Source organism: Hemiscyllium ocellatum, chromosome 16 (genome assembly GCF_020745735.1).
Source record: "Hemiscyllium ocellatum isolate sHemOce1 chromosome 16, sHemOce1.pat.X.cur, whole genome shotgun sequence".
Lineage (NCBI taxonomy): Eukaryota > Metazoa > Chordata > Chondrichthyes > Orectolobiformes > Hemiscylliidae > Hemiscyllium > Hemiscyllium ocellatum.
Genome location: NC_083416.1, coordinates 78,248,332 through 78,263,920, shown reverse-complemented (window position 1 = coordinate 78,263,920; position 15,589 = coordinate 78,248,332). Strand labels below are relative to the sequence as shown.

At 46.4% G+C, this 15,589-nt stretch overlaps 1 protein-coding gene across 1 annotated transcript in view; it reads left to right on the top strand.

Moving 5' to 3' along the window:
- The window catches only part of anxa6 (annexin A6), a 105,266-nt gene that overhangs the window by 39,747 nt on the left and 49,930 nt on the right, over positions 1-15,589 (top strand). Inside the window, exons 6-11 of the mRNA XM_060837428.1 lie at positions 1,785-1,875; positions 3,413-3,492; positions 6,091-6,147; positions 7,586-7,679; positions 8,729-8,824; positions 14,104-14,162. Coding sequence (XP_060693411.1) covers positions 1,785-1,875; positions 3,413-3,492; positions 6,091-6,147; positions 7,586-7,679; positions 8,729-8,824; positions 14,104-14,162 — 477 coding nt within the window. The remainder of the gene's footprint in view (positions 1-1,784; positions 1,876-3,412; positions 3,493-6,090; positions 6,148-7,585; positions 7,680-8,728; positions 8,825-14,103; positions 14,163-15,589) is intronic.

Sequence of the window (15,589 nt, the reverse complement as noted above, 5' to 3'; positions counted from 1 at the left end):
TGTTGTGTGCAGATCGCCTGGGCTACCGTTCCCACGCTGCAACACTAACTTGACTTTCGAAAGCGCTTCGTTGACTGTCAAGTGTCGTGGGTCATCCTGAGGCTGCAAAAGGCGCTACAGAAATGTAATCCGTTTCATTTCAAAAGGGAACATAATTTGAAGTCATTTATAACTCACGCCTTGTCAGAATCAAGTTGCTATGGCAATGGAGCAGTGATCAAATTGATCATGGGAGAGTTTTGCCAACTTCCTGCTGACAGAGATGGAGGTGATGGAGTCCAGAGTGTGGCGCTGGAAAAGCACAGCAGGTCAGGCAGCATCCGAGGAGCAGGACGATCAACGTTTCGGGCATAAGCCCTTCATCAGGAATCAGGCGATAGGGTTAGGGTTTGAGTTAGGGTTGTGCCTGGCCTGCTGTGCTTTTCCAGCACCACACTCTTGACTTTGATCTCCAGCATCTGCAGTCCTCACTTTCCCCATCACTGCGTTGTAGCCCAGAGTAAGAGGCAATGCTGTCAGTTCATCTTCCACTGTTTCAATTCGAGGTAAAATTTCATGAATTTGACAGCTGCCTAGCAGGAGGAAGAGAACTTGTATAATTAAAACCCAATTGATTCTCTGATTTTATTTTGGTAACGATACAAAGGAAGAAATAGTATTATGAAACTACTTCTCACCGTCACAGGACTTCCAAAACCACTTCATTTTTTGGTGCATCCTTCATAAATTGTGGATGTCACTGACAAGACCTACCCCTAACTGTGCTGCAAAGGTTAGCTGCCTTCCTGAACCGCCACAGTCCATGTGCTGTAGCTACACTCACAATGCCCTGAGGGAGGGAATTCTGGGATTTTGACCCAGCGACAGTGAAGGAATGGCGATATATTTCCGAATCAGGATGGCGAGTGGCTTGGAGGGGGACCTGCAGGTGGTAGCATTCCCATGTATCTGCTACCCTTGTCCTTCCAGGTGGTCAAGGTCATGGGTTTTGCAAAGTGATGCCACTTCGGTGAGTTGCTGCACTGCGCATTGTTGATGGTATGCCCTGTAGAGACTGAGCGCTGGTGGTGGTGAAGGGAGTGGAAGTTGAAGATGGTAGCTGGGGTGCCCAAGACAGTGAGCTGCTTTGTCATGAGTGGTTCCAAGCTTCTTGAGTCTTGCTGGAGCTGCACCCATCCAGGCAAGTTGGAAGTTCCTGAACTTTCACCCAGTGACAGTGAAGGAATGCCGATATATTCCCAAGTCAGGATGGTGAGTGGCTTGGAGGGGGACCTGCAAGTGGTGGTGTTCCCGTGTGTCTACCCACTTTGTACTTTTAGAGGATAAAAGGTTTGGAAGGTGCTGTCGATGGTGCTTTGGTGAATTTCTGCACTGCATTTTAAAAAAATAGCCCACAGTGCTGTGACTGAGCGTTGGTGCTGGAGGGGGGAGTGAAATCGGATGTGGTACCAGACAAGCTGCCTGGCTACTTCCTGGACGATGTGGAGCTCTTTAACTAACTCCAGAGAGTCAGAGACTCAAATACCTCACCCAGGCTGAGCCTACGTGTTGTACAGGGACAGTGTTGGCACGCTGGAGGAACCATCGCTTGAGTGAGTGGTTAAACTGAGGGCCCCATCAACTCTCTGTGGTGACGGTAAAAGAAATCCCCGTGGCACTATTTAGGAGAACAAGGGGGGTTTCAGGGATGGAACCTGGAATCCGTGCGGTGCGTGCAGCTGAGACATTGGCTGGATAAAGTTCACAATTCCCCAATTTGATTGTGTCTCTTTTCCCCTGGGCAGGGACTAGGCACAGACGAGAAAGCCTTGATTGAAATCCTTGCCTCCAGAAACAACAAGCAAATCCATGAGCTCGCCGCAGCTTACAAAGAAGGTAGGGTTAATATAATCTGATTGATGTAAACGTGACCTCGTTGCACCAACATCTAGCCATCTATCACCACCATGGCTCCACACTCACTGTGACTCCCAGAGAAACTAGGCTTCAATTGTAAAATTCTCAGGTATGTTTGCATCTGTAATCTGCTCCACACCTACAACCCATTGGAGGTCATAGAGTCATACAGCACAGAAACAGACCCTTCGGTCCAACTAGTCCATGCTGACTATGGGTTTCCAAACTAAATTAATCCCACCTGCCTGCACTTGCACCATATCCCTCCAAACATTTCTTATTCATGTGCTTATAAAATGATAAAAATCTTAAACTACGAAATGTAATGACTGTAAGAGATCTAGAAGTGAATCAAGAATTGAGCCTGGCTCTCAGGAGCAGCTGTGAGACCTGTGCTACACTCAGTCCATCATTTTGGGATCTGCGCTAATCTGATTTTGGTCTCTTGTACATCCCCAATTCACATCGGTGACCGTGCCTTCCAATCAACTTGAAATTCCACCTCTAGTTGCAACTCTCCGCCTCACGATCCTTCTCTCCTTCTTTAAGATGTTCCTGAAAACCTCGCTCTGTGACCAGTGAATGGGCTGTCTGCCTAAATTGTGTCTCATGTAGCTCTGTGTTGAATATTGTTTGATTACACGTTTATGGAATGCCTTGAGATGTTTCTGTGTGCCAAAGACGCTATACAAATGCAGGTGGTTATAGCTGATTTAAGCAACACCTCCCTCCTCCGGCTGGGTAAAATTTCTTGGATGATGGCCCCCCTCCAAATTCACCCTATCCATGTCCCTCATGATTTTATAAATGTCCATAAGGTCACCCTCAATCTCCTATACTCCAGTGAAAAACGTCCCATCTTATTCAGCCTATTTTTATAACTCAAACCTTCCATTCCTGATAAATTTTTTTTAACCCTCTCCAATTTAACAATGTCCTTCCTATAACAAGGTGATCTGAACTACACACAGTACTCCAGAAGAGGCCTCACCGACGTCTGGTACAAATGCAGCGTGACATCCCAACCCCTACACTCAAAGGGCAATGAAGGCAAGCATGCTCAAAGCTTTCTTCACCACCCTGTCAAACTGTGGCGCAAATTTCAAAAAAATTAAGTACCTGAACCCCCTTGGTCTCTCTGTTCGACAACACTACCCAGGGCCCTGTATTTATTGTGTAAGGCCTGTAGTTGTTTGTTTTACCAAATTGCAATACTTCACATTTATCCAAATTAAACTCCACCTGCCACTCCTCAGCCCCGACATCTGTGTGTGTCATGTTTTACTCTGTAAATGTATGTTGAGTAGGATGCATTGACCAATTGGCTGTCTCGAATGTAATATGTTCTTGTCACCCTCGTGGTAAAGACATTTTTTTTCTGAATTCCTAACTGGGATTTTTTTGTGACTATCTGATATATCTGGCTATTAGTTTGAAATAGAAATATGTAACCTCCCAAACTAATAGTATCTTGCTTGCAGCTAATGGGATTTATTATCCTGGTGTTCCCTTACAGTGTATGAGTCCGATGTGGAAGCAGATGTTGTTGGAGACACATCGGGACATTTTAAGAAGATGCTAGTGGTGCTTCTGCAGGTAAAAGCTACACTGAAGAAGAAGGATGTCAATGACACATTGGTGTGTGTGAACCTGGAACCAGGAAGAGACCATTCTTTCCTCAGCTCTATTCTGTCATTCAATGAGGTTATGGTCGATCTGCGCTTAACTCTGCCCACTCACCCTGGTTTCAGGTCCCTTACCTAGCGAGGTTTTATCAATCTTGGTACAGATTTGGAAGTCTCTTCCACAAACAGCAGTGGATGTTGGATCAGTTGTTAATTTTACATCCAAGGGAGAGAACTTTCTGTTAAGTAATGGCATTAAGGAAAATGGAGTTAGGCCACAGATTAGGCCAGAATCTTACTGAAAGGTGGGACAGGCTCGAGGGACTGAATGGCCTACTCCTGTGCCTAAACTTACACATCAAGCGGCTTCTGTTTTTTTGGTGCGAATGTGTTCCTCATTTTTTACCCTACTCCATCAATTCCTTTCAAAAAATTGAAAATCCCAATCGAATCATCCCTCAATCTCGAATGTTCCAGGTTTTGTGAATATCTGCTCCGTGTTCCCACAATTTTGGAGAGACTCTCTAACCTGAGGAAACAGCCTCTCCACCCCTAGCCTCTCATCCTCTCGAGCTATGAGAGACACCACAAAGCAGACCGTTCCCCAGCGACTGTTCCCCGATGTTTGATGTGTGAGGAGAGACAGAGAGTGGCGGGAGGTCACTCTACCTGAACAGCATCCCAGTCACAAAGTAAAATGCAACGGATGCTGCAAATCTGAAATAAAACAGTAAGTTGTAGAGCGATCCGAGCAGGTCTGGCAGCACTCTTCTTCTGAAGAATCAGACTGGATTTGATATGTGAACCCGATTTTTCTCTCTCCACAGATGATGCCAGACCTGCTGAGTTTCTCCAGCATTCTTGGTTTTATTACAGATCACTCAGATCCTGTGTCACTATGCATGGACATCACTAACAGAGAAACATAGAAACTAGGAGCAGGAGGAGGCCATTCGGCCCTTTGAACCTGCTCTGCCATTCAATAGGATCATGACTGATCGTCCAACGCAGTCCCCTGTTCCTGTTTTTTCCCCATTCCCTTTGATCCCTTTAGCCCTAGAAATTATATCTAACTCCTTGTTGAAAACATTCAATGTTTTGGCCTCAACTATATTCCATGCCAGAGAGTCCCACAGGCTCCCCACTCTCTGGGTGAAGACATTCCTCCTCAGCTCAGTCCAGAATGGTTTACCCTGTATCCTTAGACTGTGACCCTGGTTCGGGACCCCCTGGTTATTGGGAACATCCTTCTTGCATTTACCTTGTCATGTCCTAATCGAACTTCAGAGGGTTTTGTGAACTTTCCCCCTCATTTCACCTAACTCCAGTGAACATAATCTGAACCAATCCAGTCTGTCTTCATCCGTCAGCCCTGCTATCCCAGGAATCTGTCTGGGAATCCCTCACTGCACTCCCTTTGTTGCCGCCAGAACATCCTTCTTTAGATAAGGACATGGAAATTGCGATACTTAATAGTTCTTGGTGCTAAAAGGATCAAAGGGAATGGGGAGAAAGCAAGAATGGGGACTGAGTTGGATGCTCAGCCAAGATCATATTCAATGGCGGAGCAGACGCGAATGGCCGAATGGCCTACTGCTGTTCCTAGTTTCTATGTCTCTGTGGCTTAGTGCCACTCCTACTCTTCTCCTGTTAAAGCAGCTCTCTCTCAATCTCCCATTCAGTAATAGTTTATACATACATCACCATAAAAGTATTAAACATAAAGATCCAGAGACAACGTACAGCATGCATCTATCTGCAGTACACTATAGAGCAACTATACCTGTTTTTTCCCTCATCCCACCTTTGTGCTTCTTCTCAGTTAATTACCCTGTCCTCAGATCATCAACCCTCCCAAAAACCCTCCCTGGAAACACTTTCTCAATGTTTAATTTATCAAAAACTCTTAATGACTTTAACCAGCTCGATCAACTCTCCCCGAACTTGCTCGACTTTAAAAGAGAGCGATCCTAGTTACGGAACCGAATCTCCACAGCCCAGTTCCATTTGCACTAACCCTCCTTGGACCCTGGTCTAAGATCTTGATGTCCTTCTGAAAGAGTCCAAAATGTGGAAATAATTCTCATGCCCAGCAAACCCCCCCATCCCGGTGTGATATTCTGTGGACCAGGGGAAGTAAAACTGGATTCATCCTGCACAGGCAGACACCTCTGTCCTTCCTCCATTTTGTTTAGACTAGATTAGATTACTTACAGTGTGGAAACAGGCCCTTCGGCCCAACAAGTCCACACCGACCCGCCGAAGTGCAACCCACCCATACCCCTACATTTACCCCTTACCTAACACTACGGGCAATTTAGCATGGCCAGTTCACCTGACCCACACATCTTTGGACTGTGGGAGGAAACCGGAGCACCCGGAGGAAACCCACGCAGACACGGGGAGAACGTGCAAACTCCACCCATTGTGACTGATGAACGTTCGTGGGGAAATGAGTTGAAAGTACAGGTCTAATTGGACAGCAGGACGGGCCTCCTGCTTTCCCAGCCCAGCAAATAAAACTTCAAGCGGCATTCCTCTTTGGTTATTCGATTCCTTGTTTTTCTAGGGGACCAGGGAAGCAGACGATGTAGTGAGCGAGGATCTCGTGGCTCAGGATGCACAGGTAGGTGCAGTCCGTGGGTTTGGATCTCTAAACTGAGCTTTCGCTCATCTCCCCAGCACCGACCAGGCCCACGTGATTCTCAGTGTTTGGGCCCAGTGCGAGACCAGGCTGCGTTGCTGATGTAGCCCCAATGGGGACACACAGGAATTGGGTGGCAGAGTCGGGTTTGGGCCAGTCCGGTACCCGGAGGCATCGGTGACATCTGCATTGGTGAGGTCTGGCGAGGACTCATAGTGGCGAGGGTGTCGGTGTAGGCAACCTATCTGGGGGCGGGGGAAATTGTGCCTGACCACTAGGCCCAAAGCCCCGTACTGGTGCACTTAACAAGAAGGATTGTAAAGGAGAAAGTGAGGTCTGCAGATGCTGGAGATCAGAGCTGAGAGTGTGTTGCTGGAAAAGCACATCAGGTCAGGCAGCATCCAAGGAGCAGGAGAATTGACGTTTTGGGCAAAAGCCCTTTATCAGTTGTTGAACACTTCTTATCTTTATTCTTCTGCCTTTTAGGCTTTGTTTTAGACAGTGGCGACACCATATAACAGTTTTCACTGTATATTGTAACAAGAAACACATGATACATAAATTAAATCAAAATGGCTATAGCTAAGGTCTGAAGTTTGTGGGGGAGGTGGTTCAGGGAGTGATGGAATAGTCGTGTTATCTCTGAACTGGTAATTGAGGGACCCAGACAATGGTTATGGAGGTCTGGGTTCAAATCCCACTGTGGAGGAATTTTAATTCCAAATATTTTTAAAATCAACTTCTAAGGATCACTGTGAAATCATTGTAAAATTCCATCGGGTTACCCCTGAGGAAAGGAAATCTTTTGTTCTGACCTGGTCTGGCCTGCATGTGACTCCAAACCCACTGCAATGTGGTTAACTCTTCATTGCCCTCTGTAATGGCCCTAGCAATCCCCTCCCGTTGTAGCAAATCATTGAAAAGGACACCAGGACGGTAGGACACACTCAAGAGGAAGTTGCCCTGGAGCCCTCAGCATTGACCTCATGAAGTCTCATAGCATCATGTCAAATATCAGCAAGGAAATTTCCAGCATGACACACTCCCGGTGCTCCGGTTCCCTCCCACAGTCCAAAGATGTGCAGGTTAGGTGGACTGGCTGTGGGAAATAACCACATAGGGTATAGGTGTGTGCAGGTTAGATAGATTAGCCATGGGAAATGCAGGGTTATAGGGATAGGGTAGGGGTTTGGGCCTGGATGTGATGCTCTTTGGAGGGTAAGTGTGTTCTCGACGGGCCGAACGGCCTGTTTACACACTGTAGGGATTCTCTGATAAAGCATTGGGAAATATGCAGGAAAAAGGAAGTGGAACTGAAATATAAATCCGACTCCGAACTGATAGAATGGTGAAGCAGAACCGAGGGGCTGAATGGTCTCTTCCCATTCATTCCTAATGTTCCCCTGTTTCTGTTCCACAGGAGCTGTATGAAGCTGGAGAGTTACAGTGGGGAACTACAGAGAGTTCGTTCATTACTATTCTCGGAAGCCGGAGCTATTGTCACCTTCAGTTGGGTACAGTGACTGAATGATTGAGTGGTTGATAAATAGCTCCTGATCTATCAATATCCCAGTGTATTAAGCACAAACACCCATTCATGCCCCAAACTTGATCATATTTCTCAGCCCATTGGCTGAATCCGTTCCTTCATGTTAGAGCCATTTATCTTACAGCTTTCCATTGATGCTGGCCCCTAGCTACTACAGACAAGACTACCTCAAACAGAGCAGTCAGTGTCCCCTGGTGGACAGCTGACCCCACTGACTTTCACACTGTCACCCCCTGTGTCCAAGTGGGCGCAAGTGTTTACATGTGTGTCTGAGCATGCGGTGACATTGTGAGAACACAGAAGTGTGTGTGTGTGAGACAAAGTATTGTGTGCCTGTCTGCGACTGTGTATATGTGTGTTCCTGTCAATGTGAGAGAGAATGTGTGTCTATACTGTGTTAAAAATCACACAACACCAGGTTACAGTCCAACAGATTTATTTGGAGGCAGCAGCTTTTCGAGTGCTGTGCACCTCCAAATCACGTATACTGTGTGAGTGTGTGTGCATGTATGTTTGTATATGTGCACCTGTATGTTAAATGCCTCTCTATGAGAGAGAATGAGAGTGTGTGTATGTGTGTATCTGTGAGAATGTGTGTTTGTGTCTGTGTGAGAGAGAGAGAATGTGTGTGTGTCTGAGAGAGAGAGTGTGTGTGTGTCTGAGAGAGAGAATGTGTGTGTGTCTGAGAGAGAGAATGTTTGTGTGTGTCTGTGAGAGAGAACATGTTTTTATGCCTGAGAGAGAGAATGTTTGTGTGTCTGAGAGAGTATGAGTGTGTGTGCCCACGAGAGAGAATGTGTGTGTGCGTATTTGTGAGAGCGAATGTGTGTGTGCGTATTTGTGAGAGAGAATGAGTGTGTAAGGGTGTCTGTGAGAGAGAATGTTTATGTGTGTCTGAGGCAGTATGTGTGTGTGTGCCCGTGAGAGCGAATGTGTGTGTGCGTATTTGTGAGAGAGAATGTGTGTGTGAATTTAATCACTGTCACTGACCTCACTACTTGCTGTGTTCCTCAGTTTTCGATGAGTATCAGAAGATTGCTGGGAAGGAAATTGAAGAGAGTTTGAGGGGTGAACTCTCGGGGGACTTTGAGAAGCTGATGCTTGCCGTGGGTAAGAGTTAATGTGCTTCCTGAGTGCTGGAGGTTAAAAAGCCTGGTTTCCCAGCTAATTGAGGGCATGCAACCTGTATGCAAATGTTATCAAGCTGGGGTTGGTTAAGTGAAATAGGAAATTAGGTGAAGGGGTGGGTCAGTGAAGATGCCTTGGCAGACATTTGAGGAGATATTTCCAACATTTGGTGCAGGACAAATAAAACTCAAGGAGAATTTATATTGGAGGAGAAAGTGAGGACTGCAGATGCTAGAGATCAGAGCTGAAAGTGTGTTGCTGGAAAAGCGCAGCAGGTCAGGCAGCATCCAAGGAGCAGGAGAATCGATGTTTCGGGCATGAGCCGAACTTATATTGAACAGAATATAAAAATCATTAAAGAATTATTTTTTTTAAAAAAGATGGACAAAGGAGTATGAGAGATAGCTAGAAATATAAAAGATGACAACAAGAAATTCTACAGGTCTTTAAAATGGAAAAAGGAAACTACAGTGAACATTGGTTCTCCAGAGAGAGTCTGGTAATTAATAATACAAAATAAAGAAATGGCCAATGCATTGACATTTCATGTCTGACTTCACTCTGAAACAAACAAATAACATTGCAGAAATAAATAATAGTGTGGTAGCACGGAATATAAACATTGTTAAACGGAGACTAGATTTGGAAGCTTTTTGTCCTGCACTCGTCAGAACAAGAAGGCAAGAAAAAAGACACTGTTTTATACAAGATGAGAAGAAGCTGCTGATTGGTCAGGCCATCACTGCCACAGAGATGTTGCAAGAGCAGTTAACTGTCAATCTTAATAGTTAGACCAGGCAGGTTGATTCTGCCGAGAGACTGTTCAGGTGCAGTGGTAGTGTCTCTACCTCTAATCCAGGACACCTGGGTGCAAGTGCCACCTGCTCCAGAGGTGCGTAATAACATCTCTGAACAGGTCGATTGGAAAATATTTACAGCAGCAGCTGAGGGAAAGTTAAACTGGTTTTCTACAGGCTTCAAGTGGCCTTTATCGCAAAGCGCAGGGAGAGAGCTGGTGTTGGTCTGTCCTGAATCACTCAGCCACTGATCACATAGTTGAGGACTTCTATCATCAATAACTGGCCACTTGCGCTCAAACCAATTTTTGTTGCCAACTAGAGCTCCATTTGTACAAGATCCCCTTAGCTCCAGTTCGTCTGCAAACTAAACTTCCGTTACTGCTTGAACAAGCAGCTCTCCCAATGATGCCTGCCATGGGGGTCAACTTACTTGCTTTTCAAAACATTCAGCAATCCTTACAAAACACTGGTTTTAAACGTCATAATTTGAAAGTGCCGGTGTTGGACTGGGGTGGACAAAGTTAAAAATCACACAACACCAGGTTATAGTCCAACAGGTTTAATTGGAGGCACCCACTTTCGGAGCGCCGCTCCTTCATCAGACAACCACCGAAAGTTAGTGCTTCCAAATAAACCTGTTAGACTATAACCTGGTGTTGTGTGCTTTTTAACTTGGTTTTAAAAGAACATAGAACTGTACAGCACAGGAATAGGCCCTTCAGCTATGATGTTGTGCCAAACATGATACCAAATTAAACTAATCCCTTCTACCTGCCCTTGGTCCATGTCCCTCCATTCCTTGCATATCCATGTGCTTATCTAACAGTCTCTTAACCTCCCCATCATATCTGCTTCCACCACCATCCCCTGGCAGCATGTTCCACACTCCTACCACTCTCTGTGTAAAAAACACCCGTCCCTCACATCTCCTTTAAACTTTCCTCCTCTCGCCTCAAATGCATGGCCACTAGTTCGAGACATTCCAACTCTGGGAATCCCATCTATGCATCACATTATTTTATAGACTTCTGTGAAATTTCTCCTCAGCCTCTGCCGCTCCAGAGAAAACGACCTGAGTTTTTCCAGCCTCTCCGTACAGCTCATACCCTGTAACCCAGGCAGCATCCCGGTAAACCTCTCCTGCACTCTCTCTACAGCCTCCACATCCTTCCTGTGATCAGACCCGAACACAGTGCTCTAAGTGTGGCTGAGCCAAGTTTTATAAAGCCTGTTAGCATGCTCCACAAAGGGTTCTTTCTCATTTCAGTCCATAACTTTAAACAGCGCGAAAATAAGAAGATCTGGTCCTTTTCATTACAAATTCCCTTTTTCTTCCTACATAAAACTGTTTCAGTGCACCGTCTATGCCCAAATGAATGGCATTGCCATGATCTAGCTAACGCCTTTGTTGGTTGGCATGAGAGATTTATCCTTGACAGAAAGACCACTAGCCTGCTAACCCTCCACCTACACCGATCCATTGTCCCCCAACCTCCCCACCAAAAACCCTGGCTGACCCCATTTGATTCTCATTCGGCCCAACAAGTCCAAACCTACACTCCGAAGAGTAACCCACCCGGCCCCATTCCCCTACCCTACATTTGTCCCTGACTAATGCACCTAACACTGTGGGCAATTTAGCATGGCCAATCCACTTAACCTGCTCATCTTTGGATTGTGGGAGGAAACTGGAGTACCCGGAGGAACCCCACGCAGACACGGGGAGTATGTGCAAACTCCACACAGACAGTCGCCCGAGGTGGGAATCAAACCCAGGTCCCTGGCACTGTGAGGCAGTAATGCTAACCACTGAGCCATCAGGCCACCTCAGAAAGCCTGTACCTGTCCTGCACACATGACTCAACACCATACGAGACTTGGACATGTATACGTTTCCTTGTGAGCTTGTACCACACAATTATCACAAAGTTTCAGTGTCACCAATTACTGCCTTTAATGGCTTCAGTTGGTTGGCAAGATACAATGAACAGAGTGCCACAGGCATTAGCTCTAAGGCCTCACTTATCATTGGCTTGGAGGAAAGGATCCGAATGTTTGGTGCTGGATTTGTCAGGGAGGCAAAACTGGGTGGGAGAGTGAGTTGTAATGAGGACAGAGAATAAGAAACCTGGAAAGGCACCTGGAAAGGTTGTGTGAAGGGACAAAAGATGGAGAAAGTGGAGAATATGCTGGGAAAATGTGAACTTGTCAACGTTGTCAGGAAGAACAATATTATTGTAAAGGATGGAGATTTCAGAATTCTGTAGAACAGAGGGATCTGGGTGTACAGGTCCATGGATTACATAATGTTAGTCTGTAGGTATAGCAAGTGATTCCGAGGTTAAGTGGAATGTTGGGATTTCATACAACGGAGTGGAATCCAAGGGTTTTCCAATCGTTGTACAAGACATTTGGTGAGAGCACACCTTCTTGAAACATACAAGATCCTTACAACGAGGGTGGAGTGACAGGTAGAAAGGGTGGTAAAGAAGATGTTTGGCACATTTACTTTCTTTGGACAGTGCCAGGAGTTGGGAGGTGATGTTATGCAGGACATTGGTTAGACAACTTTTATAATACTGTGTTCAATTCTGGTGTCTCTGTTCGAGTAGGGATATTGTTAAACTTGAGAGGTGCAGAAAAAATTTGCAAGGATGTTGCCAGGGTTGAAGGGTTTGAGCTACAGGGAGAGGCTGAATAGGCTGGGGCTGTTTTCCCTGGAGCATTGGAGGTTGAGGGAAGACCTTATAGAAGTTTATAAAATCAAGAGGGGCATGGATAGGGTGACTAGTCAAGATCTTTTCCCCAGGGTAGGGGAGTCCAGAACTAGAGGGCATAGGTTTAAGATGAGAGGGGAAAGATTTAAAAGGGACCTAATGGGGCAACTCTTTCACACAGAGGGTGGTGTGCGTATGGAATGAGCTGCCAGAGGATGTGGTGGAGGCTGGTACAATTGAGTTGGACCGAAGGGTTTGTTTCCATGCTGTGTATCTCTATGACTCTATGGCTGTATGAGACAGTTTAAAAATAAGGAGTCTCCCACCTCAAATGGAGATGATGAGAATGAGTCTTCTGTCAGTGGGTCGTTAGTCTGTGGAATTCCACTTGGTAGGGGAGCATGAGGCATTGAATATTTTTAAGATGGAGTTAGATTCTTGATGAAAGTGGGAATGATGAAGCAGGATTGAGGGCTGAATGTCCTGTGCTGACTCCTAATCTGTATGTCCAGAGATAGTGAGTGCGAAGATGCAGCTCAATTCTCAATCAGCAATTCAGTGATCCTGCAGGCAGGCAGTTCGAGGACAGGAGCAGGGGTGTTTTGCTGCAACTGTACAGGGGACTTGGTGAGACCAGGCTGGGAGAACTGTGTGCAGTTTAGTCTCCTTGTCTGAGGAAGGGTACTCTGATGATGGAGGGAGTGCAATGAAGACTGATTCCTGGGATGGCCGGACTGATGTAGTTAGGACTATGTTCCGTTTAGGAGAATTTCTGATTTAATTTATTACTGTCACATGCACAATGAAAAGGTTTGTATGCAGCAAGAATAGATCATACCATACAAAGTGCATCAAGGTAATAAAGCAGAGCGAGGAATACAATGTTATGACTACGGAGAGGGTGCACAAAGAGAGAGATCGATATTAAAGGTGGAATTTGAGAGGTCCAAAGAGTGAGGGGTGATCTTGTAGAAATCTGTAAAATTCTAACAGGATTAGACAGGACGGATGGAGGATGCGCCTGATGGTTGATGAGCCCAGAACCCAGGGTGGGGGGAGGGAGGTTACAGTCTAAGGATACAGGGTAGGCCTTTTATGACTGAGCTGAGGAGAAATGTCTTCACCTCGAGAAAGGGGAGCCTGTGGAATTCTCTGGTTAAGGCCAAAACGTTGAATGTTTTCAAGGAGGAGTTAGATACTGTTCTTAAAGCTAAAGCGATCAAAGGGAACGGGGAGAAAAGGAGAACAGGGGACTGAGTTCGGCCATGATCCTATTGAATGGCAAAGTAGGCTCGAAGGGCCGAATGGCCTCCTCTTGCTCCTATCTTGCAGATTCTTAGCACAATATTTAACTCCTTTCACAAGGTGGTGTCTGGGCTACACCAGGGTTTCTGGTTAACGACCCTGTCTTGGCCACATTGAAGGATCTGCTGCTCAAGGAGAAAACCAGTGACTTACACCCGGGCAGAATTATCGCTGTAACAGCTGAGCGTCCCAGTCTAGTTGTACAAGTGAGATTGGGGGAGTTGGGATTTACTCAATAATTGCAGCACTAGCCCTTGTAAAACACTCTGCACTGTGAAACCCTAACCTCCTTATCCTGTCGACCTGGTTAATCACTGGGATTATCGTCATGTTATTCCATCACAGCCCCCAGTTCATCTGAAATACAGTTTAATGAGCCTTCCCCATTGGGTGGAATTCTCGAGTAACTTTGTGCCTTTTTGCTTTTTGAATTCCGCAGTCCGATGTGCCAGAAATACCCAGGAATATTTCGCTTCCAGACTATACAAGGCGATGAAGGTAAAGCAGCAAAGGTCCACCACAATGAACATAAGCAACAGGAGTAGGAGAAGGCCATTCAGCCCCTTGAACCGTGCTGCACCAGCCAATAAAACCCTCGCTGATCTTTGACGTTAACCCCCACACCCCTCTGCATTGTTGAAAATTCCTCAGCATTTCCCAGAATAATCCCATCCTTCAGAATGTGCTTCTAAAGTGCAGATCCTTTAGTTATGTTGCAAATGTCCCAGTGTAATGAAAGACCTCAGCAACTTCCCAAATCAGTTTTCCAAGGTCCGTGGCTGACAGTGACTATTGTCCGTCTCTAATTGCCTGGGAGCAGGAGGTGATGGTGACCTGTCTTCCTAAACCCTTCCAGTCCACTTCGTTTCAGTTCATCTTGAATAATAATGTTCTCTGGGTTCACATCTCAGCCTCCCTGGTTAAGGACAGTAGACATTGCTCTCTTGAGGAAGGGTAGTGAATCATACAGGTTTTTACAGTTTCAAAGTCACAGACTGTCTTTTTAATTTCAGAGTTATTTAATTTGAACTCATGTTGCTGGTGCATTAGACCAATCCTCTCGATCATTAATCAAGTAACAAACTCAGTCTTCTGTATGAGGAATCATTCCTGTTTATATCGTGTCTTCCAGGACCGTAAGAATTCTCCAAAGAGTTTTAAAGCAAACACTAAAATTCAGGCACAATGCAATCAGTTTGTAGACAGGCTCCCACAACTTCTCTCCCTCAGTACTGACCCTCTGACAGTGCAACACTCCCTCAGTACTGATCCTCTGACAGTGCAGCACTCCCTCAGTACTGACCCTCTGACAGTCGGCACTCCCTCAGCACTGACCCTGTGACAGTGCAGCACTCCCTCAGCACTGACCGTCCGACAGTGCAGCACTCCCTCAGCACTGACCCTCTAACAGTGAGGCACTCCCTCAGCACTGACCCTCCAACAGTGCAGCACTCCCTCAGCACTGACCTTCCGACAGTGCAGCACTCCCTCAGCACTGACCCTCTGACAGTGCAGCACTCCCTCAGCACTGACCGTCCAACAGCGTGGCGCTCCCTCAGTACTAACCATCTAACAGTGAGGCACTCCCTCAGCACTGACCTTCCGACAGTGCAGCACTCCCTCAGCACTGACCCTCCAAACGTGCGGCGCTCCCTCAGCACTGACCCTCCGACAGTGTGGTGCTCCCTCCGCACTGACCCTCCAATAGTGCAGCACTCCCTCAGCACTGACCCTCCGACAGTGCAGCACTCCCTCAGCACTGACCCTCCGACAGTGTGGCACTCCCTCAGCACTGACCCTCCGGCAATGCGACACGCCCTCAGCACTGATCCTCCAACAGTGTGGCACTCCCTCAGCACTGACCGTCCAACAGTGTGGCACTCCCTCAGCACTGCCCCTCCAACAGTGCGGCGCTCCCTCAGTAC